Source organism: Nannobrachium achirus (assembly GCF_963921795.1).
Source record: "Nannobrachium achirus genome assembly, chromosome: 13".
Taxonomy (NCBI): domain Eukaryota; kingdom Metazoa; phylum Chordata; class Actinopteri; order Myctophiformes; family Myctophidae; genus Nannobrachium; species Nannobrachium achirus.
Window position 1 is genome coordinate 41,008,113 of NC_137833.1, and position 24,063 is coordinate 41,032,175.

General features: G+C 44.3%; 2 protein-coding genes across 2 annotated transcripts; both read right to left on the reverse strand.

The window, feature by feature from the left end:
• Nucleotides 1-5,643: 5,643 nt before the first annotated feature.
• Nucleotides 5,644-6,732, reverse strand: LOC308297308 (ceramide synthase 2-like; the record flags this gene model as incomplete). Its single annotated transcript, XM_080740721.1, has 1 exon — nt 5,644-6,732. The coding sequence occupies one exon, from the start codon at nt 6,730-6,732 to the stop codon at nt 5,644-5,646; it is 1,089 nt and encodes a 362-aa protein (XP_080596847.1).
• A 4,227-nt stretch (nt 6,733-10,959) lies between these two features.
• LOC308297602 (gap junction alpha-5 protein-like) lies at nt 10,960-21,297 on the reverse strand. The gene is made up of 7 exons (XM_080741107.1): nt 20,644-21,297; nt 16,657-16,804; nt 16,126-16,290; nt 14,444-14,749; nt 13,791-13,856; nt 13,297-13,445; nt 10,960-12,993 (listed from the first exon to the last, which is right to left on the reverse strand). Exons 2-7 carry the CDS (start codon nt 16,723-16,725, stop codon nt 12,522-12,524), a joined length of 1,227 nt encoding a protein of 408 aa, XP_080597233.1. The 5' UTR covers nt 16,726-16,804; nt 20,644-21,297; the 3' UTR covers nt 10,960-12,521.
• Nucleotides 21,298-24,063: the final 2,766 nt, after the last annotated feature.

Below are 24,063 nucleotides of genomic sequence, written 5' to 3' on the forward strand. Positions count from 1 at the left end.
AATTGAAAGAAACTGCTTTTGATGACAGAGCTAATGTGTTTGTTGAGGGATAAATTACTATCTAATATGACGCCAAGGTTTTTAACAGAGGGACAGATATTGGAGGTTAGGGGACCGAGTATGTTGGAGGAAGGTGGAGTGTTATTGCCAAAAAATATGATTTCTGTCTTGCTGTCATTGAGGTTGAGGAAGTTAGTAGCCATCCAGGCTTTTACTTCATTTAGGCAGTTGAGTAATAATTGGAGGGAGTCATTTGTATTAACAGTAAGGGGAAGATAAATTTGGACATCATCTGCATAGCAGTGGAAGGGGATATTATGTTTATTGAAAATGGCACCTAGGGGAAGCATATATAGGAGGAAGAGAATAGGGCCCAGGATTGAGCCTTGGGGCACACCTGAGGTAAGTGGAGCTGCGGGTGACGTGAACTCCCCTAGCTGGACAGAAAAGGTTCTGCCAGAGAGGTAGGATCGAAACCAAGCTAAGGCAAGGCCAGTAATACCCACATGGTGTTCTAGGCGGGAGAGAAGTATGTCATGATGGACGGTGTCAAAGGCGGCTGAGAGATCTAGAAGAACTAGGACTGAGGTTTTTCCAATGTCAGCTGTTAAAAGTAGGTCATTAAAAACACGCAGGAGGGCCGATTCAGTACTATGCATGGGTTTAAAACCTGACTGAAATTTTTCATGTAAGCCATGCATAATTAAAAATGATTGAAGTTGTGTATAAATGACTTTTTCCAGAATTTTTGACAAAAACGGTAGTAGTGAAATGGGCCTGAAATTGGACATGGTGGTGGCATCTAAGTTTTTCTTCTTGAGAAGAGGATGAATGATGGCATGTTTTAAGGTGACTGGGACGGAACCGGAGAGGAGGGAGGAGTTGATAATTTGGAGGACAGTGGGGCCGATTGTATCAAAGACCTCTTTGAGAAGCCGGGAGGGCATGGAGTCGGACTGACAATTAGTGGGCCGTAAGTGCATGACCACTTCAGTGAGTGAGGAGAGAGTGACTGGTACGAAATGAGAGAGAGTGGGAGTGAGCCGGGGCATGGGAGAGGCAGGGTCTAGCACGGTAGGCCTGAGGGAGTGCACCGATCTGAGCTCGGTGATTCTGTTAGTGAAAAATTCTTGGAATTTAATGCAGAGTGGGAGTGATGGGGTAACAGGTGGGATATCCCGGGGGTTCGTGAGTGACTTGAAAATGTTGAAGAGGACCTGAGGTTTATTGCTATTTTTAGTGACCAGATTGGAAATATATGCTGATTTGGCAGTTTTTACTGCTCTGTGATAGGCTGCGAGGGAGATACGAAAAATATCCAAGGAGACATGGAGCTTATCTTTTCGCCATCTCCTTTCGGCACGTCTACAAGTGGCTCTTAAGGTGCGTGTGGAGTCATTTAACCATGGCTCGTAAAGTGACTTAGTGCGTCTTTGCCGCAAAGGAGCGACGGAGTCCAGAATATTTGTGCAATTTGAATTAAAAATGGATAGAAATGCCTCAGTGTTGAGGTCACTGGATGAGTCTAGGGCAAGAGGGGATTGGCTGAATAGCAGGGCGAACTGAGATGATGTGGCGGAGGTTATGGCACGGGTGTGGCGAGCAGGGGGGGCAGTCGGTACTATGGCACCGGGTGTTGTGGTGGAGAAAACAATGGGAAAATGATCAGAGATACAAGGGATGGGGAAAATATCGAGGACAGAGACAGTAGCACCTGATGACAACAGAAGGTCCAAAGTGTGACCCTTTTCGTGGGTTGGGCCGGTCTTGGACAGGGAGAGGTTAAATGATTCCAGGAGGCTCAGGAAGTCCTTAACCATGGGACGTGATTCGCAACAGATATGAACGTTAAAATCACCACTGAGCATTACGTTGTCATATTTGATCATTATACTAGAAAGGAAGTCACCAAAATCGTGAATAAAGTCCTTGCTTTTAGGTGGGCGATAGACCAGAACACAAAGTAAAGGGGTGGACAGACTAACTTCAAATAGCTGTGCTTCAAAGCTGGCATAGCTGGTCTCTGGTTGAATCAGGCGACATGAAATAGATGATTTAAAAACTGTAGCTACACTGCCCCCCCCGCCAGTGGACCGAGGGGAGCTGAAAAAGTTGTACTCAGGCGGGAGGAGATCAGAAAAAATTGCACAATCGCCAGTGTGCGTCCATGTTTCCGTGAGGAGCAGGAAATCCAGATCACGTGAAATTATGAAGTCTTTTAGCCAAGTGGCTTTTTTGTCATTTAGGGAGCGTGTGTTTAAAAGGGCCATGTGAAGCTTAGTATCAGGGATAAATGATAATACCGCCCGCCTTAATGAGCGAAGGTGGGCAGGCTCACAGCCGCGTCTGGAAAATTGACCAGACATTGACAGCAGCATAGAAACACGTTGTCTAGGTCTTATTAAAATTGGGATAGAGGAGGGAGGGGTTAAAATGGCAGGAATTGAAATGATGGGGGTAGTTGAGAAATAAGGTCCATGTCCTATAGGGACTGGGCAGGGAAGGGTTGAAATAGCAGAATTTAAAATAGGATAATTTAAAATAGGAGTTGTGATGTGAGGTCCTAGACCAATGGAGGCTGGGCAGGAAAGGGTTAAAATATCAGAATTTATAATGGGATAATTTAAAATAGAAATAGTCGTTTTGATGGGGGGTCCTTGTCCAGAAGAGAAAGGGTGGGAAAATGAGGCGGAACTATGCGCCGGTGAGCTAGGACTATTAGAGTATTGTGTCTGTAAGTCTGTATTAGAGTACTGAATAAATGACTCTACATTTAAGAGCATGCACGGCGTGTAAAAACGGGATGAGATTGAGCACCAGTGCAGTGTGCTGGTGAATTATCAGGACCTCACTGTCTAGTCAAAAAGACAGAACACAATAATAGCTTATTTTCATTGTGGTTGTGTCTGTGTGTGTGTGTGTGTGTGTGTGTGCGTGTGCGTGCGTGCGTGCGTGTGCGTTAATAATAAATAGGCTACATTCATACGACAATTTCCAATGTACAAGACAACTAAAGTCACAGTAAATATGCTACACAACTAGATCTCTCTCTTGTGTGCTACCTATACCCTCTCTACAGATGGTTTTTGAGCCTATAGACAAGACATTATGGTATGACAACACTGCTCCCTGCTGGACAGTGTTGCCAGTAGTTATCACATTTTGTATTTATTTGTTGTTCTCAGCTACTGAGAAGAACAAGATACTCAGTGCTTGGTCTCACATCGCCCTGGACTTTGCCACTGGCCTTCCCGTGTCCCTCAGTCATTCTCACAGAAATTGATAGATTACTCTTCCTATTAGCTCCTGCCCTCCAGAGATAGCACAGAACTGTTGGTATCCCAATGTTTTCCATCTGCACAGCATCAGGAATTTCCACAGACATCTTTTCCATACCAACCGGTATGGAAAGTTGTCTACCGGTATTTGTTCTTCTGCTCTCTTATATTATTAATAATGTCTTTCTTCAGGATATCACCCCCCAGTCTAGCTCTGGTCCATAGAGTTATCCTTAAACTCAATGGACCAGAGCTACCCCCAGTCCAATGGCCTCGCCTAGCGGGCCAAGCAGGAGATGGAGACCATTCTCCATTGTATAACCTCCATCCTTCTTGGAGTCAAAAGCTGTCCTGGAATATGCCCATGGCCATAAGCAACAACCCTCTCAGCCCACCCCTTACTGCACTACCACCAAAGTGTGGAATGCCCTGACACCACCATCCCTTAAAATGTGGATCACTGGCTTCCTTCAAAACAGGCCTGAAAATCCATCTTTCAGGAGGCCAAAAGGGGAGGTCAATTCACTTCTCCCATTGAAAGGTGATGGCATTCACCACCTACAGTTTTTTCTTTTTTTGAGCTTTGTGTGTATGAGCATGGAATGGAGGAATGAGCATGGATGTCTGTAAGAGCAGTTGAGCACGGAACTCCATGTATGGAGATAACTAACGTCACGAACAGAACGGCCCATACAAGGAGATATGCACGTGTGTCGTGTCTGATACCAAACTTCGCACAGGTGCTATTTTTCTATTTTTGCCAGACCCATGAAATGGGTAGGCCTACATAAGCAAATGTCGGTCTGTCCCTTTTCTATATAAAGGGTATATATGATGATGACATGATGATGACATGCCTACAAAAGGCATGATGTCATAAATGATGATGACAGACAGGGGGTCTGGCACAACCAGGTTGACCTGGTCTAGTTTTTCTACTGTCTACACTACATAACAGTATTTTCTATTTGATGACTTTGTATTTTGGTGTTATTTGTTGATGAATTCAATACATGGACCACACAGGTCTCCAGGACCTTTTTTGTGTTATCCTTTTAGCCCTAATGTCTGACTCACGTCTAATAAAGTATTCCATCAATCAATCAATCAATCAATCAAACCTTATCAGGGTTTTCACCCTTGGCCTTTGAATGTGCCCGTGATAACCAATCCCATCTTCCCAGCCCAGGAGGCTAAGATTGCAGTTCCTTCAGTCCAAGCCCATCAACACCATGGCCATCGTACCTGGAACAAGATGGGGATCTCTGTGGATCTCAGACTTCATGTAGCCATTCTATGACATCAGTCATCTACTGTTTGACCTATGACATATCATGACTCTATATTTGGGCTGAAACCTTGGCCAAAAATGGGCAATGATTACTTTCTTTATTATTATTATTCTATTTTTACAAAATTCTTATCCCACAATTTTGTAAACCTATTTTTCACCCGGTGTCAATTATCTAATTGGCGCTACACTCCCTCTGCCAACCTGGGGAGACAACGGACTGAGCTTCCTTCTTTTCACCTGACAGGGGAACACGTTATTCCAACCAGTTCCTTTCCCCTCCATCAGGCGCCCTGGCTAGCCAGGGGGAGGCAGTATAGAGACCACAATTACTGCATGTTTTTAGTGAGGGTATCTACTAACTACCCTAGGGAACACGGGGAGAACATGCAAACTCCACACAGAAAGGCCCTTTGCCAACACCACCTAGTACCCCCAACCCCAGCGCCCACAGCGTCCCTGGCGGGAATGGAACCCCAGGGCCTTCTAGCTGTGAGGTGACAGCACTACCGACTGCGCCACCGTTAAACTTTTAACTGTATAACCTATATTGAAAGTGTGAGAACTATACCTATTAAGAAGGCAGTAGGAGCACTTCAGTTTGACATTACTCTGGTATAGAGGCAGTAATAACCATGTCTGTGTATCTGGGTATAATCTTGTAAACCCCTGGACATGTGGACTGATTTGTACCATATTATTTCTTGTACACACTGCCAAGCCATATAGTATGCCAAAGGAAGTAACTCCCCGTATTGTCATGTTATACGTTTTTTGTTTTATATGTTTTTGAAATATTTAACTTTTAATATGATATATATGTAACCAAAAAAATTAGAACTGATTTTTCAAAAGGATTTCATGAATACATTAAAAATATCAAAGAAATTCCACAATCAAAAACAAATGTTTTAGGTCCAGGGCATTTCTCTTTTGGGTCTTGAGATAAAAGGTTTGGGAACCAGTGGTCTACTCTACAGTACACACTTCTCTCCAGACCACCAGTGTTGGTTGGTAGTGACAGGGACAATATAGAGAATTGGTAACTAAATTGGAGAGAAAACAATGGCCATTTTAAGAGGTTTCTCTTTTGCCGTCATCTTCATCTTCAGACTCTGTCTCTGCCTCTTCGTCACTCCGCTCATCCTCAGCATGGCTTCCAGAAAGGAACCTTTTGGTAGCGATCACCAGATGAAAAGACCAGTACATGTTTAGAAACAGGAGCAGAACCAGCAGGCCGTTGAAGAAGCAGAAGCCAAAGAAGGGAGGGTACAGGGTCAGGGGTTGAACCAACGTCATGTGAATGATCCAGAACGGGAAGATTACGAGGCGGGTGATGATGAAGGTAGACGCGAACAAGACGAAGAGGAAGTCGCTGGCGCTCCTCCAGCCCACGTAGACGCAGATCTTGGCCGACTCCAACAAGTAGTCTGAGGCGTCGTGCACCAGGATGATCAGAGTCCCCGCCCGGATGTAGTTGACCAGCCAGGAGAAGGTGATGAGGCTAATGGTGGCTATGTGGTGGACTTGCATTTCCTTGAAATCTTTGCGTTTCACGTCCCACGCCGCAGTGAACACCAGTGATATGTAGAATCCCAGTTCAATCATGTAATACCAGTACTGGGAAGGCAGCAGCGGGAATCTAGGGTAGCCATTCCACATGTCTGTGAAAACAGGCGACGTGAGAAACCACGGTTTGTCGTACAGTACTGCAAGGCCGGCGAAGAAAGCGACAAAGTAAAATGTAAATTTCCAACAGGCTTCACAGAACTTAGTGAGTTTGTTCGGTTGGTCCTGGTTCCGCCGTCTCCTGAACCATCTCTGGATCTGCCGTACCGACCAGCCCGTCAGTTTGCTCAAACTCTCCAACTCGGTCTGCGAGGGATGTTTAGAGTAACGGAAGGAGGACTCAAATGCTGGATTTGGGTTTACTCTGACACGTGGCTTGTCCTTCACCCCGAGTCGAGCACCAAGTGGAAAGAAAATCGTCTTCGCAAATATCCATCTAGTGAGCACGAACATCACTGCAATGGGGATGGCGATCCACAGGTCTCCTGATTTAGGGAAAATCTTATCATCATGGTCCGTCATATCGGCCCAGCCCATGCCTTCAGGAAACCATAGCCAGTCCTTCCAGATCAACCCATTGAGACAAGACGACATCCTCTGAGCATAGTTAAGAGCCTGTGTGTAGTAAACGGCAACACCTGCTACAGCGATCACCAGAGAGTTGAACATGGTCCTCTCCCTGGCGTCAAGCATGGTGAGGCCTGTAACCAGCTGATACTGGTAATAAAACCAGGAGAGCTTCTTCCAACAGTCCCCCAGCATCATTCCATAACATAATTCTTCAGTTGAACAACGAAACAAATTTCTTGTTTGCCTCTGCATGGATTAGCCTTGTACTGATCTGCAATACTGTCCACGTCCAGAGAGATACCAACACCATTGATGTTTGCTGAATGGTGTGGATTAAGACCTTGCTCATCATTTTATATTTCACACTGATGTCATAGTGATGACATCAGACATAAGTAACGCTGTGATTGGTCAGTGTCCAGAACACTGTGATCAGACAGTGACTGTCTAATCTTTGTCAGGACTGTCAAAGTGGCAAATTCACCATCCTTACTGGGAAATGCACCAACTCGCTGGAGCGCACATTGTAATCACCTCTAAAAAACATATCTTTCTTCAAATTACATCTATAATAATATGGGTGGGTGCATATAAGCTTATCTATATATCGAGAAGAACGGACCAATGGTTTTCAGACTCCGGTCTGGCAAATGTCAGTACTATGACATCATATTGATGACATCATGGGGATCTCCATATATGGACATAAGAGGGACACAGGCAGATACACAGTACCCCAGGCTAGATAGCCCAGCATGGCGGCTCTCTGTTGAGCGCAATTGGTCCAGCAGTTTGTGAGATTAGCTACATATAGACACACACAGACAGACATACAGGGGCGAACACATACTGTACAGTAATCTCCACCTCCGGGCCTGTCGGCCTGGCAGAGATAATAATAGAAGGCATAAGCCCACAAGTGATTATGATCATGAAGCAGGATGATAATTCTATGTGGTTCATGTGTTCTAATGCAGTGATTCCCAAACTGGCAAATTATTTTGTGGGGTCCTCAGATGATTAGCTTAATGTGCTACATTGTTTACTCACTCAACAGTAAACAAACCATGTGTACAGGGCATCTGCACATTTATTAAGGACTTTTAAGACCTTTTAATACCAAATTGGCCACGCCTCGTGATGTGTGAGCTTGTTTAGCTATTTTTCACAATATTCATCTGTGGAACCAACCGAGTCAAACTAAATGTAATTCCTACAATTCCAAGTACTTGCTCGAGTGGAGTTTCCGCAGTTCAAACAATGGTTATTTTGGGCGATCGCTGCCTGAAAAGTTTGGGAATCACTGATTCATTCTTTTAATTGCACACTGGTGGTTTAGAAAAAGCAGTCTGTCTATTTGTGCGCTGCAGATCTTGTAGTTAAGCTCTCATATGGTTTTGCTGATGATGTTTTATGCAGCCCCTATCGAAAAATAATGTACACCAATTACATCAATGTGGCACCGGTGTCTAGGCCTAGACTTCGAACTCCTACTTTTGTACTGATTATTGTGGTTGCCCAACAGGACAGTACTTGTATGAGCACGGAACTACATGTATGGAGATAGGTAACGTCACGGACAGAAAGGCCCATACAAGGAGATATGCATGTGTGTCGTGTTTGACACATGCAAAGTGAGCATCGCTCACTTCGCACAAGTGCGATCTTTGTTTCTAGAGTATGCCCAAAACCCCAAAGGTCCATTGTGTTCAATGGAGAAGTTGCGGATTGGTCAATTAAGCTTCATGTGACCTCACAATACAATATAAATACTAGGCAACCACACTTGCAATTTCCCAGAATTGTAAGTATTGAAACGGTGCAAAATGACTACTTTTACTTTTGGTACTTTAATTGTACTTCGATGCCAATACTTATTTAGACCTACTTGTCGTGTACAGACCTACAGAGTATTTCTACATTGCCGTATTGATACTGTTACTTAAGTAAAGAAATGTAGTTATTTTTCCACCACTGATGTCAACATATGGGTCATTTAAATGTTTGTCCATCAGAGGGAGTTCTAACGCTACGCTCAAAGCCTGCAGCTGTTTGTTGACTTCAGTCTGCTGGTGAGAGCATCTTATCTGAGACAGTGAGTGTAGGCTACCCAGTGTTGGATGGATGCATTTCATCATGTTCACTGTCATCTGCAGCAGTGGTTCTCAAAGTGGGGTCTGGGGACCCCCAGTGGTCATTGGGGGGGTTCCAGGGGGTCCCCAGCTAAATCTGTCAATATAGCAAAATCAGTTTAACCACTTTAGCCATGGCGATTTGAAAATAACCTGCAAAAAGATCATTGTCCTTGACATGAAGAAATGTCTGAACCACTTCTACAGGCTAGGGGGAAGTGAGGGACCTGGTTCAGAAGTGCCTCAAATGTGGTGAGGTGAAATTACTCTTCACTCTACGGAGAATGGTAGATGCCTGAAGACTTCACTCTGTCAATATCAAGGCATTTTACAACATTCCTTGGACTGTGTGTCTGTATACTGGGAATTGTCCCATAAGCCCCTGCTTCCCACTGGACATTTGCTATGGGAACTAGTCAAAACGTCATTTTTCCCATGTGTCCATGTCTATTCATAGCACTTCTCAGCAGCCTGCCTCCATCTATGTTTATGTGACTGTCTAAATTCTTGAGTAGCTTTCTGCCCCATTGTTTAAGCCTGTGTGAGAATGCAGTCTGTTGTACCAGTGGAGACAGTTTGACTGCATAGGCCATATGGTGCTTGTAGGGTGGGCTGAATGGGGACATCGTTGCATTGATTTTTCCCCACCCATCCAGTTCCTCCATTTCCATTAATGTAACCTCCATGGGGGGCACACGTCAGTCCGACGTCTCATTACCTACTCTGACTACGTGGCTATGCATGTGGTTGGGGTTAGGGATAGGGAGAGAGTTGGATGAACAACGCAACGTCAGAGTGTGTCGGAACAACAACACACACCCAATCTCCATAGCCTCTAAGAGTCTAAATGATTTTGAAAGGTCTCCTTCCAACCAGTGAACATTTTAAATTAGATCTAGACTAGATGCATTAGAATTTGTCATCATAGCACTTACTGCTTAACTGGAGAAACTGGAGGAAGTATTCACTGGAAGTTCATTCACTTCCTGAGCAGAGAGGTGCCTGTTGCCATGATGCAACAATCTAGAGAAATTTTCATACAGTTCTAGACCGGTTCTAGACCAGCCTACTCCGGAACGATGCAAGTGGGGAACAATGCAAGAAGTTATGAATGCATAACCCAGCTGGTTTTGTAATTCCCGTTTTACCCGTTGTCCTGTTGTACCTGTCTGTGTGTCTTTTATGCCCATATTTGGAGATCTCTGTACCTTTTTGTATCTGTCCAATCTGAGAACCCATTCAGTGTTTTTGCCTCTGGGGCCCTACCTCCTTTTTGAGCAGTGCTCCTGGAAGGAGCTAAGCTCCAACATCTGGCTCTGTCTGTATGTACACTGTCTGCCTGGTGTGTCTTTTTTATGCCCATACATGGAGATCCCTTGATGTCATCAGTATATGCCCATATATGGGCATGCATGCCCATATACCGTTATGCCCATATATGGGTCGGATCGGCAGTTCTGGACAACCAAATCTCTTTTACAGTACAGTATATGCATATTGGTTAGATCTGTGATGCAAGTCGGAAAAAATGCAAGTTGGGAATGCATACCCTACTCGTTTATGTAATAATCCTGGTACCCGTCACCCATATATAGAAATGTCTGCATGTGTCCCTTTTATGCCCTTATGGAGATCTCTGTATCTGTCTGTCGTCCCTTTTATGCCCATATATGGAGATCCCTCATCAGTATATGCCCATATATGGGAATGTCTGTTGGATTAGACTAGAGGTTCTGGACAACTGGATCTCCATATGCCTATATATGGGCATATTGATTGATCAGTGGGCTAGGTCAAACTGACCAGCAGACCCAATCATGCTGATAATATTGCCAAAGATTTAACAACCAAAACATGTCTTATTCCAAACTAGGAAATAAAGTTTATTGTTTCCCATTGTCTCATGGCAGGCAGAATATATAATAGCTTCTCAACAGCAGTACTTAAAGGGGAAGACCACCCATTTTCAATATTGAAATGTGTCATTAATATACCTCCAGTTCTAGGCAACACAGAAGGGGGGGGAACTTTTTTTCTATTTCCACACAACTCCTCTAAGGTATATTAATGACATAGTTCAATATTGAAAATGGGTGGTCTTCCCCTTTAATAACAATGTAGAGTGTATGTTATTGCACAAAGAAAATATATCACACCTAGTCCAGTGGTGCTAGTAACTGTCACAGTATGTGTAGTCCATTGTGCTTTTGCTGGAGCATGCTCCATTCCCAAGGCTAAACTACAATGTACAATTTAGGCATTTAGCAGACACTCGTAATCCAAGGTAAACAGTAAACGCAAGGTAATACATCAAATGCATAAAGACAATGTAGTGTCTCAGTATTCGCTTTTAGTAGCTCAAAGTCAAACAAGCCTCTCACAACTGGTCATGTACGATTGATAAAAATATAAATAATGTGTTGTAGTGCCCAAAAAACAACATTAAGTGGTTATGGTCACCATGAAATGGTATCATTAACATAGAAACGGTATGTTTAGCAAGAGCCTTCAATCTAATTCAGTTGTGCCACTGCAGGGATTCCCAATACATTTTTACCTGAGAAGTTGTAAAATGGAAAACTAATATTGGCTGGCCACAATTTTAACACTGCACAAATTACAAACTGAATCACTTGAGGCTTAATGATGTCCCAGACTCCTTTACTGTAGGGATTTGGCATTAGGCTAGTGGCTGTTCTACAGCATATCCTGAATTCACCGTACATTATAACATTTGATTTGAATGGTTCAATGATTCATCCCATGTTGTTTGCTTCCAACATTTTTATGTTCTGTTCTTTTATATTTACATTTGTCCTCAGACTTAATCAGAAAGTGTAAATTGGAGTGCTACTTGAAAGAAAGACAAGATTGGCTTACATGTCTAGTCCATCTTTTTGGTACTAAAATCTTCTTTAGTGTTCTACTCATTCTGACTGTCTGCCTTGTTTCTGGTCCAATCTCTGACAGGAGGAACAGCCAGCTAACCAACCCCTCAGGCCCACTGCCCTATTGAAATTACTTTTAAGAGTGACAAGGTCAAAGGACAGGCAGACGGGTGACAGACGGACAAACAGGAAGGTTATTCAATCAGACAGGCAGGATTAGCATATGTGCTATATCAGAAGGCTCTAATTTCCTCAGCTGTCCCTGATGAGAACGTATGCACGGATACTGTTTGACATGTGTTCCTGCTTCCACATGTATGTATGCTTCTTGTATACAGTATATGGGTGTATGTGATTTACTTAAACCCTCACTATTACAAGCCTTCTCAGCTTCCCCAGGCTGAAGCAGAAAGCATCAAAATGTGGCCTTTCGACCTGTGCTCAAGGCATTGACAGGACCAAACCTGCTCAACAGCATCCGCAAGCATAGCGCAGTGATGGGATATTGCAATCATTCATGGCTGTGTGTGTCTGTGTCCATAATAGCCATAGCTCCTACAGCTCCACGGCGAAAGGTTAGCCATAACTTGACAAATACATGAAACGTTATCCACACAGGGGAGAACAGCACTTCACGGATTTGATCAGAGGCTTTGCCCATAATCGTGTGACTGATGATAGTGTCACCTATCACCAGAATGTGTTTGGAAACACAGTTCTTCCTCTTTGCAAAGTCAGACTGTCCTCTCAGAGTTGTCGTGTGCATGCATGTGCATGTGTGTGTGTCCCTAAACTAAACGGATAGGTCGTCTGCCCTGGTTCGGCTGCTGGTTCCGCTGATTTTGCTGAATCGCCGCTTGTCCTTCTGGCAGACTCCTCCATTGGGACTGAGCCCGGGGCCGCCATTTTGTGTCTGAGGACAGCCAGCTTCACCGCTCCCAGGAATGTAGCACTCGCCACCGCTACTCTTGAGGAAACCACCAGCTTGAATCTGACCGTAACCGGCTTCCTTCCCTGCAAGCGTGTAGCAGGTCATGTGGAGGAAGTTCTCCTCCACAGCAGCGGCCATTTTGTTCCTCTCGGCAGCCATGTTTTCAGAGTTCTGCTGGTGGGCCAGGCGGTGATGGGGGAAGGGGATAAAGTGAGAAGAGCCAATCACACACTGGCTGAAGTCTGGGGGTGGGGTTGATGGGGATTCAGGGGGTGGCAGTGGCAGGGGGTTGGCATCGCCGGGGGAAACACCCCTCCTCTTGTTGACCAACTGTCTGTAACACATAAATACAAGATTCAGAGATTCAGTTAATATTGTTTAATTACAGGAAGTAAAAACTGAATGAGTGGAAGTTTAAAATAGTTCCAGACCCTTACATACAGTACGGTCTTTGTGTACTTTCCATTTTAAGGTATCGCCACCAGGAACTTCCCCACCTAGAAACACACCCTTCCTCCCTTCCTTCACACAAACTTATAGAGATAAAATCATACACACACACACACACACACACACACACACACACACACACACACACACACACACACACACACACACTCGCTCCCCCTATACCCACCTGCAGCAGTGTCGCCATGCTAAGTGTTGGAGCTCAATCACACTGAGGGCCAAAGATACGGCCGACACGGCCAGCATGAACACAATGAAGACGTTCTTCTCCGTGGGTCTGGAGATGTAGCAGTTGACTGGATGAGGACAGGGCCAGGCCTGGTATGTATGTAGGGTTGTGTTGGGAGAGAAGGAAAGCATGGGAATGTGATAAGAATAGGGAAGCTATATGGAATTTCCTGTTTTGTGGATTTTTGTTTTGTTTGTTGTTGTTGTTGTTGTTGTTGTTCAAACGTCACAATCGATGGCACATGCACAGGAGCAATTGGGGGTTCAGCTCAAGGACACTTCGACAATAACTGGGGGAGCCCGGGATCGAACTGGGAACCTCACGGTTCCCATCCAGCCCGCTCTATCGGCCACTGCCGCCCCGTTAATTAACTAACTCTGTTAATGGAGAAGTGCTCTGTGGATTATATTTGAAACACCATTCTCTGATATTACCCTGCAGACGTAGAGTGGATGGAGGAAAATTCCATACATGTAGTACTGTAGACACAGGAACACCACCTGCAGAATGTGACATCACAGCCACTTTTAACTTGCATTCCTTTTTCTTTTTTTACCATTGGTAAGGTTCACAGTCAAATATTATTCTCAATTTCATATTCTTATACAGTATGCATCTCTGTGCCTCATCAGATGTCATTCGAAAGGCATGCAAGCCATAGAAAAACAAATACATGTACTGTACTGTACTGTACTGTACACAAGGGGCCTTCAACATTTTTCAGGCCAAGAACCCCTAAGATGAGAGACAGAGATGAAGCAGGGACCCCCACTATGTTTTCATAGATTTCATAAATAGCTTCATAGATTTGTATGATGGCATTATCATCAGTGTACTGTATGTGTTGGATTCATGTTAATTCATGTTTACGTGTGCTTGTATTTTTACATCTACAAGCACAATGCCTCACGCTGCGAGGCGTTGTGCTTGTACACCTGCTATTTAAGTTTTCCTCAGAATAGGGATGCGAGGGTTCATGTAAAAAAAATATCCTATCAAGATTTTCCGCCCCCCTGGTAACTCTGAGGACCCCCTAGGGGTCCCGGACCCCCTGTTGAAGACGCCAGCAGTGCTCATTTTATTGTACCTCCATGATGCTTCGTATCAGTATGCTCAGAATGTAGGTCTGTAACAGCGCCCCCCTCAGGCGAACTCGACCCCCCGCCGCCGATGGTCCATCTCCCTTCTCTCCAGCCTTCACAGCTTTCCTGTCTTTCTCTCCTCCTCCTCCTCCTCCTCCTCCACCTCCTCCTCCGCCCCCACCAGGGTCCTCCTCTCTCCCTCCCCCCTCCTCTTCCTCTCTGCTCCTCCTCTTCTCCTCCCTGCGCACGTTGTGCATGGCGTGGCCCATGTAGATCAGACTGGGAGTGGACACAAAGACAATCTGGAGTACCTGGGGAACAGAAAAGATACAATACAAATACATTGCTAAAATTCTTTCTAAATTCTGATATATCACGTGGGGTGATATATCAGGGGAGCTACTGTCAATCCTAGGCCACTTTTTGTGAAATTGCTGCCATCAGAAGGTAAAAAAATAATCTAAAGGTCTGGAGACTAGACTGAGCTTGGTACACTTTGATAAGCAACACAGCTGAAATTATTACATGTAATAATGCATGTGTTTGCTTTAGGGGTGCAAACTATTGTCAACTAGAGCGTCGGACTGCTACTCGGACCTCACACCCACTTTAAGTCTCATCACCGATGGGGCCTTTGGCAGGGCTTTGGCAGAGTACCCGTTGTACCTGTGTGTGCCCCTTTGGTGCCCATATATGGAGATTTCTGTATCTGTCTATCTACCTGTGTCCCATTTATGCCCATATATGGAGATCTCTGTATCTGTGAGTCTTTGTCACTTTTATTTCCATAGATTTTGGAAATAATGGAGAAGATGGAGAACTCTGACGTCATCTGGTGACTCTGGTCGTATCAGCAGTTCTGGACAACCAATCATTGCCGCTGTGTGCCATGTTTAAAGTCGGTTAGTTCCAAATTTGGGTATGACCATATATGGGCATAGGGGTCAGATCTGTGACTCTGGACTACTGATCTCCATGTATGAGTGTGATGTCATAACGACATGGTTTGTATTTGGTTATGTCTGAATCATAGTGACGGGGCAGTGGTCCTCCAGCCTAGCTGAGCTAGACATCCCAGCCATGTTAAAACAAGGTAGGGATAGATACTGCAGTTAGTTAGCTAGATGCATTATCTAGGCTGGTTATACCAGGCTACCTCCAGCCAGCCCACCCATTAGCCAAGTTTACTATGAGAAACGGCACATCATGTCCATGTCCGTGTACGCTTTTTTACGGTCTATGGGTTTGCCGCTCTGACATCACGCTGACTCACGCTCTGACATCACTGTGATGTCAGAGCCAAATCCCTTTTATGCCCATATATGGAGATCCCTGTGATGCCAGGGGAACCAACTCCCCTTTATCCCCATATATGGAGATATGGAGATCCCTTGATGCCAGGGGAACCAAATCCCTTTTATGCCCAAGGAGATCCCTGGTGTCATCAATATTAATCCCATATCTGTGAATATCTATATGGGTACCAGGGGTCTCCATATATGGGTAACTGGTCCAAACATCACTGGCCAGATGGCCAAGAGTCCAAGACATGGCACCCTTAGGCGTCTATGGCGACTGGTATAGGATACTACTGAACATTGTCTGTTAGGATTTGGCATTTGTGATATTAGACCATTTATATGATAGAATATTACATTGCATTATATTATAATCTCCAGTATTTTACCCAGTATCGTATATGCGCTATAGGGAATGCTTTGTCATAGCAGACGTTTTCACAACCAGGCTGTTCAGTGTCACAGGTGAAGTCTTCCTGTTCGTCTCCCCAGGAGGACTCAGCAGCCGTCCCAAGAACCAGGATACGGAAGATAAACAGAATGGTCAGCCACACCTGGTGGATACAAGTACAGAGTTTTTTTTTTTTTAAGATTTGTTTTTGGGCTTTTTATGCCTCTATTCGATAGGACAGTAGACTGACAGGAAATGAGGAGAGAGATGGGGAATGACATGTGGCAAAGGTCATCCGAATCGGGAATCGAACCGGCGACGCCAGCAGGCATCATAGCCTAGTACGTGGTATGCGCCTTGACCACCAGGCCAGCAGGCGCCCCACATATCAAATAATTATAATGAATACAACAATTGGGCATTTGATAATAATGAATGTATATCACACTACTGAGTAGAATACAGCATCTGATGTTTCTCCCTTCTCTTTCTCTCTCCAACTACAGGTGTGCGTGTCTGTGTGCGTTACCTTGCCAACAGACGTTGAATGTTCCTGTACCTCCTCAAGGAAGTTTCCCAGCAGGCTCCAGTCTGCCATGGCCAATCAAAGCGCAGATCCGGATTCTAAATACGCCCTCTGGTTATATGACTGCACCAATCACACTCGCAGGATCAACCTGGAGAAGACAGGACAATATGTGTGGTCCTCTGTACAAGGGTAGGTGTTTCCAGAAAATTAACTGGCACAGGCAACATGTAGTGCATAATCGGTACAGTATGTACATCAAGCTTACTAAAGCTGTTCCATGTTCTCATATATTATACAGTCCTAATTGTTGTGTTGCTTGCCCGGGTAGCTCAGTCGGTAGAGCTCTTGCCTTAGAACCGCAAGGTAATGGGTTCGATTCCGGGCACTGCCAACTCAGCATATGAATAGCATGGCTTGGCAAGTCGTGCGGCAAGTACTGGGAGCTGATGGTAGGTGGGGCGCTCCACCTCAGCAGTCAATCTCCCAGGGGTCTAGCGCATTGTAACGGGGACAGACTCCCGCGTGTTACCGGCTGATACCAACAATAAGCCGCTCCCGACCTACTTGTTGCTTCAGCTTGGACACTTGAAGAGTTTTATGTTTTTGACTTAATCCGACACTCAGCAAACCATTAGGGCAGGGGTCTTCAACGTTTTCAGGCCTAGTCCTCCCGACCTACTTGTTGCTTCAGCTTGGACACTTGAAGAGTTTTATGTTTTTGACTTAATCCGACACTCAGCAAACCATTAGGGCAGGGGTCTTCAATGTTTTCAGGCCTAGGACCCCTTATCTGAGAGAGAGATGAAGCAGGGACCCCCTCTACATATTGTATAAATGTGTGATGCAGATTTTCATCGATTTCATAGATAGATTCATAGACTTGTTTGACAGCACTGTCAACAGTCTGTTATTCGTGTTTTAGTTAACTTGACCTTTCACATTGTACTTGGTCTGCTCTTTTATACCTCGACACCAAACCTATTTGCCGAAAATAGCCGATCTACAAGCTCTCAATGCCTTGGAGATCTGCAATTTTTGGCTAAAGTTCTCCTCAGAATAGGGATGCGAGGGTTCAAGTTGTTAATTTAAAAGAATGATCCTGCACAAAGATTTGGTGGCCCCCCTGCAGTAACTCTCCCCCTGTTGACGACCCCTGCATAAGGGTCCATTAGGACCACAATTGAAAGTCCCCTGGACATTTTCGTGAAACAGTACACAAGCTGGATGAGCCCCAACGCACCCTTTTGAACCAAGTTAACCACATTAACCTTTGCTATATCCTGAACGCGTAAATACATGCCAAAGTATAAAATTGGGATTAAGTGTGCTTAAACTGACCTGTCTAGAGGACAGGGATGGGTGGTGGTCATTGAGGATGTGAGGGAGGGGGTCTTTCTTTTATTAACTTGAACCTCTGACCCTGTCCCCGAACCCATTAATAATTCTGTCTGTGCCAAAGTCCTAGTTTAGCTCGCGCCTTGGTTCCCACACTCTGCCGGTCTGTCTCTGGGGAAGGAAATCTAGACATGCAGGGTAAACACTGCCAACGTAACACACACACACACACACGTGCGCACGCAGGCATGCGTGTGCACGCACACACACATGGAAAATTGCATATATGATCAAAACCTCCACCGGCTGTCAGTCCCTCCGTCTGTCACGTCACGTCACGTCACGTCACGTCACACTTTTGCCCTACTCATATCTCCCAGGGGGGTCCCCAAATTATTTTGGGGGGTCCCCAGATGATTAACTTAATGTGCAACATTGTTTTGTCACTCAACAGTAAACAAACCATCATAAAGTTGAAGTATCGGTATAGAGGGTATCTGCACATTTCTAAAGTGACAATTTAAGGACTTTTTAATACCTCTAAAATGACATTGGCCAAATTGAGGCAGACCTTTTGAAAATTGCCGATCTACATGCTCACAATTGTGTTATACAAAAGGTAATTCTTCAACTCTTAGTGCTTGTCAGGGTAAATATGATTATTTTGCTCTACAACATCCTGAGTGTTAAAGGACAACTTTAGTTTTTTACAACAAGGGTTCATATTTTAGATTGTAATTAAAGAATAAAAGATGAGTGTTAAATTGATTTCATTTACTTCTTTCTATTGTTTTAGAGATTCTTATTTCAGTGTTTGGGGGCATGCGTACAAGTGGCTAAATATGTCATTTTACACAGAATAAGCCCATTCCCAAGATACAACGCAACCTTTCATGGTTGGATGTGACTTATCGGGGCTAGAAGTGTTACTGTAAATAGCAATAAAGAAACTGCTCGCTTATTGTGTCTAAAAATACATATTTAGCCACTTGTACGCATGCCCCCATGCGTACGCATGCCCCACATTTTAGCACGGTAAATGCGATAAAACAATAGAACGAAGCAAATGAAAACATTTTAACACTCACTTTTTATTTTCTCTAATTACAATCTAAAATATGAACCCTTGTTGTAAAAAAACAAAGTTGTCCTTTAATGTACCGGTATCTATTGACACCCTGGATAACAGGATTGTTTGGTTGTTTCTCAGCATTAAGGTAACTCTTTGAGAGTGTACAAAACTACAAACTTTTATCTCTACACTCTCGGAGTGTTGTGGTATTTGGAGATAGGGAATGTGGCGAGGCACCGTTCATCAAATGTACTGCAATTTAGAGGGTTTCCAGCAATTTACCGGTAGTTAATGACCTGAATGCTGTAAGCTGTCATTTTAAGGAATTTCCAGGAACAGCAGTGTGTTTTTTGAGTATTTATTTCCCTATCGCTCGGGCAGAGCCGTTTTTGATGAGATGAATGACTATGTTTCTAAGATGTTAAAATGTTTTGTTTTTGTTGGTTCTCAAATGAGAAAGTTACAAATAGACTTTTTTTCGCACCGTTCTAGAACTGATCTTCTGATAGTGGTGCTGATTCTGGGGGAATTTAAACAAGTCATTTCTTATCACTGCTCTCAGTTTTTGGAAAAGAAAACAACATTTTACATTTCTACTGTTAAACCTCCAACTCCATCATGTGTGTGTGTGTGTGTGTGTGTGTGTGTGTGTGTGTGTGTGTGTGTGTGTGTGTGTGTGTGTGTGTGTGTGTGTGTGTGTGTGTGTACTGTATGTTTATGTTTCACAAGCGCTCCCAGCATTATTAATAACAATATTACTTCCTTCTTTAGACTTTCGTCTGACCTTTGAGAGTGTGTGTGCGTGCGTGTGTGCGCGCACACACTTGCACGTGTACCGGTATGTGTGTGCGTGCACGTGTGTGTGTGTGTGTGTATGCGTGTGCGTGCACACGTGTGGGTGTATCTGTGCCCTCTGTATTGTTCTGTTTCCTGCCTGGATAATGGGAAGAAACACACATGGTACATGTGCACACAAACACAGTGTTTAGTCTGTCTGAGCTTCACAGTCAAGAATTGAACATGAACGATAACAATTGTGAAAGATTAATTAAAGGTTGAAATGGGATCAGCCAGTTAGTGAATGCTCCCATACTGAATGCTCCTACTGAGCTCCAGGACCGGGGTTCCAATCTCTGTCTCTCCTCTCTGTCTGCCATTGGTTTCCTGTCTCTCGGCATTGGCCTGTCTGAAATCAATCTTAAATATGAAGTAGGATGTCAAGTTGTTACTCCATTTATATTTGAGCTTTACTCATTTATTTTAGCCTAAAAGTGGTGCAGAAAAGTCTATCATTCCACCCACCAATAGTGATATATAATGTATGTATGTATATTGTCTTTCCCATGGACTCAAAAGGAAGTTGTGGATTAACAAATGTAAAGTCTCAGAGTATGTATTTGTCATGAAAACATCTTGAATACACAAGCGTAATCCTTGTTTTTGTGCTGTGCACTGTCAATCCATCCATCCATCTGACACGCACGCACACACGCGCGCACGCACACACACACACACACACACACACACACACACACACACACACTCACTCATTTTCTTTCTTTCTCAGAAAGTTACATTACCTAATATGGATTGCAGAGGATGAATCAGATGAATGCAGATCTTGAACTTCTGGGAGAGAGAAACCGTGAGTCACTGTCGAGATGCCTTTGAGCAAAACACTTCAATCCAGTGTGGGCGAAGATGAGCAGAAGAATAATGCACAGCAGTGTTTACTGAAGAACAGCGGTTTCACTCCGTTAGCTTTTCCGCAGAAACTAATACTAAACAAAAGTTTGAGATAGTGTTCTTCCACCAACTTTGTGTGTGTGAGTGTGTGTGAGAGATGTCTTCTAGTTGAGAAAGCGATGCCCTCTAGTCTTCAGCAGTGAGACCCGCTGTGGACGATTGAATCCCTCCAGTCGTAGGTGTGATGTTCAGTATTCTCAGAGCAAAATCCAAGGTTTAGCTGAGTCGCTGAACTTGAGACTGTGTCACACTGACAGAAACAACTTGTAAGGTTGTCTTGTCCAAGAAGCACACAGGTAGGCAGACAGACAGACAGACAGACAGACACACTGCTTCACCTTTCAGACGTCAGACAGAAAGACAGTCAAAGTCAGTCAGAGAATAATAGACTGTAAACCTGGCAATGACAGAGTCAGTCAGTCAGTCAGTCAGTCAGTCAGTCAGTCAACTAGAGAGTCAGAGAAGTCAACTAGAGAGTGAAACAGGCAGGCGAACAGAGTTCAGATGGATGGAGACTGCTGTGTCCAGAGCTCTGATATGAGTGGTTGGTGTGTGCCAGCCTTCCAGTCCCCTTGTCGTCATTGTTGTCCCCACTCTCTCTCTCTCTCTCTCTCTCTCTCTCTCTCTCTCTCTCTCTCTCTCTCTCTCTCTCTCTCTCTCACTCCTTTCGCCTATCAGACTTCCTCTTTCTTTCTCACATTCGTCTCTCTCTCTCTCTATCTCTTCCCCCTCTTCCTCCCTCTTCCTCCATACCCCCCTTCTTTCTTTCTTTCTTTCTTTCTTTCTTTCTCTCTCTCTCTCTCTCTCTCTCTCTCTCTCTCTCTCTCTCTCTCTCTCTCTCTCTCTCTCCCCATCTCTCTCTCTCTCTCCCTCTGTCTCCATCTTACTCTTTCTTGACTCCAACATCTACAGAGGAAGCAAGATTGTTGCCTTGCTGACTCCTATTCAACTCCTCTGTGTGTGTGGTATCTAGCATCTAAAGGAAGTCAGATATTGTATTAGGACACAATGGAAACAGCTCCTAGTCCAGCATTCCACTCTGTCTGCCCATTCTTCTCCATTGAAGTTATATATTGCTTGCTTCGTCACCGTTTAAGTCACTCACTGCACCTTTTCTATCGCTCTAGGGTGTAACAACAACAAGATGCCATGCCTCCGTCTACCACTCCATGGAAACATATGACCGAAGTGCAGTGGAAAGTCAAGTAACAAAGTACATTTACTCGGTGGTAGTACTGTACTTCAGTGGTTCTCAAACGGGTCAAGGCTATTTGGCGAATCTGCAAGCTCACAATAGTAAGTTTTGAAAGTAGTAAAAAGCTGCAGTGTAAGGTGATGAGGATGAGGAGGTGGAACTTGTTATCCTCCTCGAGAGAACGGAGGGATGAGACAGATACCTTGGTTTCAGTGGCTTATTTTATGCTAAGTGTGTGTGTGTGTGTGTGTGTGTGTGTGTGTGTGTGTGTGTGTGTGTGTGTGTGTGTGTGTGTGTGTGTGCGTGTGTGCGTGTGTGCGTGTGTGCGTGTGTGTGTGTGTGTGTGTGTGTGCACGCGTGAGCGCTTGCGTGTGCGCATCTACTGTATGTTTGGTGCTTTATCAATCTCTCTAAATCCCCCAGACATACTGTAACTACTACAGTGAGTTACTGTCATATATTAGTTCTCGTAGCACTCTATATTGCCCTGTTGTTGTTTCACAAAGGTTCATCATGGCAATCACTCCAATCTTGTGCTTTTGTAAATTAGTCATGGATGAGAGCATCTGCTACTGTAAATGCCAAAATGATAAAACCTGACACACTGACTGTTGATGCACACTGACAGAAACATTCTGTTAAACATTACACTTACCTCAAATTACCTTTCAGGGCTATATATTTTATAAGCCAGCCACAGGCATCTCCAGCCACTATGAGCTGGACATTTCAGAGACCCAGTGGGAATAAACCCGGCTTTAATGTTTCCCCACATTGGAGCCTGTGTGGCATCAATGGGCATAAATGTAACCCCGCAAGCCTCTGTTGTCTAGATGGAGGCCTGCCACATATGGTGAACTTACATGACACTTTGGCCTTATTTACACTGGCAGCCAAATCCAGCCTGAATCAGATCTGTGTCACATCCAGATGGGAATCTGATTTGTTCCATGTGAACATGTGACCATTTAAACCAATCGGATTCCAATCTAGATGTGGCACAGATCTGATTCAGGTTGGATTCGGCTGACAGTGTAAATGGGGCCACACAACATTAGTGTTTTGTAAGAAGACGTATTATGAAACACAGAAGATTTAGATAACATTTTAAGTGTCTTTGTGCCATACACATATATCACACACGCACGCACGCACGCACGCACACACGCACGCACGCACTGGTTTCTCAATCACAGAGCACAGAAGTAACAGACAAAGATGATATTTGGATGGATGGTATTATTCATGATTATAATACCCTTTTCTACTGACTTGACTTTTTTTTTAGAGTAGCCAATTATATTTACTCCTTTTTCGGCCCAATTTAGTCGTTATACCAATTGATTCCTCCCCACACACATTTCTGTGTTGTCAGTGCTGTTGTATCCTACTTACTTTACTGCCAGTGAGGAGCCCCCACCAGGAGGACGTACTGTAGGGCCTTCGTCCTACTCCTCCCGCCCAACACTCCCTGCTGACAGGTGCCACCCCAGCCCATAGGAATACAATGCAATAACCTATTTAATCCTCCCCGTTCGATTACCCTCCCCCGAACACGGGACAATTGTGTCCGCACAGACGCCCGACATGGCCGGTTGCACCACAGTGGATTCGAACCCACAACTTCCGTGGTGGTAGGCAGGGACTTTACCACTGCGCCACCAAAGCGACTTAGACTTATTTAATTGTATTTGTGTAGCCGTATTTATTCTCATGTTCTTTAAGAGTATTACTTTTACAGTGGAAAAAATACCACCTTCGCTCACCTGTATGGGCCGCCCCTCTCCATGGTAACAGATTGGTGTCAGTGTGTGGCTTTGATTTGCCCCCGCCTCTCTATTGTCATATATACTGGCTGTGTGCCAGCTGCTTATTTATGCCTGATGAAAGTCAGAGTGATCGAACGTTGTATGTTTACCAATATATATATTTTTGTACGTGAAGACAGTGTGCGGATTTCCCCGTTTTCTGCTATTCAAGTTTATTACGCATATGCAACTGACCATCTCCATAGGTGTGCAAAAGGACTTTTTTTCTTCTAAGATCTAACTTTTAAGGC

Coding starts and splice junctions, on each gene's coding strand:
- LOC308297602 (XM_080741107.1), bottom strand. CDS start 16,725: ATGGCAGACTGGAGCCTGCTGGGAAACTTCCTTGAGGAGGTACAGGAA. Junction 16,291..16,656: donor ATTCAACGTCTGTTGGCAAG/GTAACGCACACA, acceptor TGTATCCACCAG/GTGTGGCTGACCATTCTGTT. Junction 12,994..13,296: donor GCATGGCGACACTGCTGCAG/GTGGGTATAGGG, acceptor TATGTGTTACAG/ACAGTTGGTCAACAAGAGGA.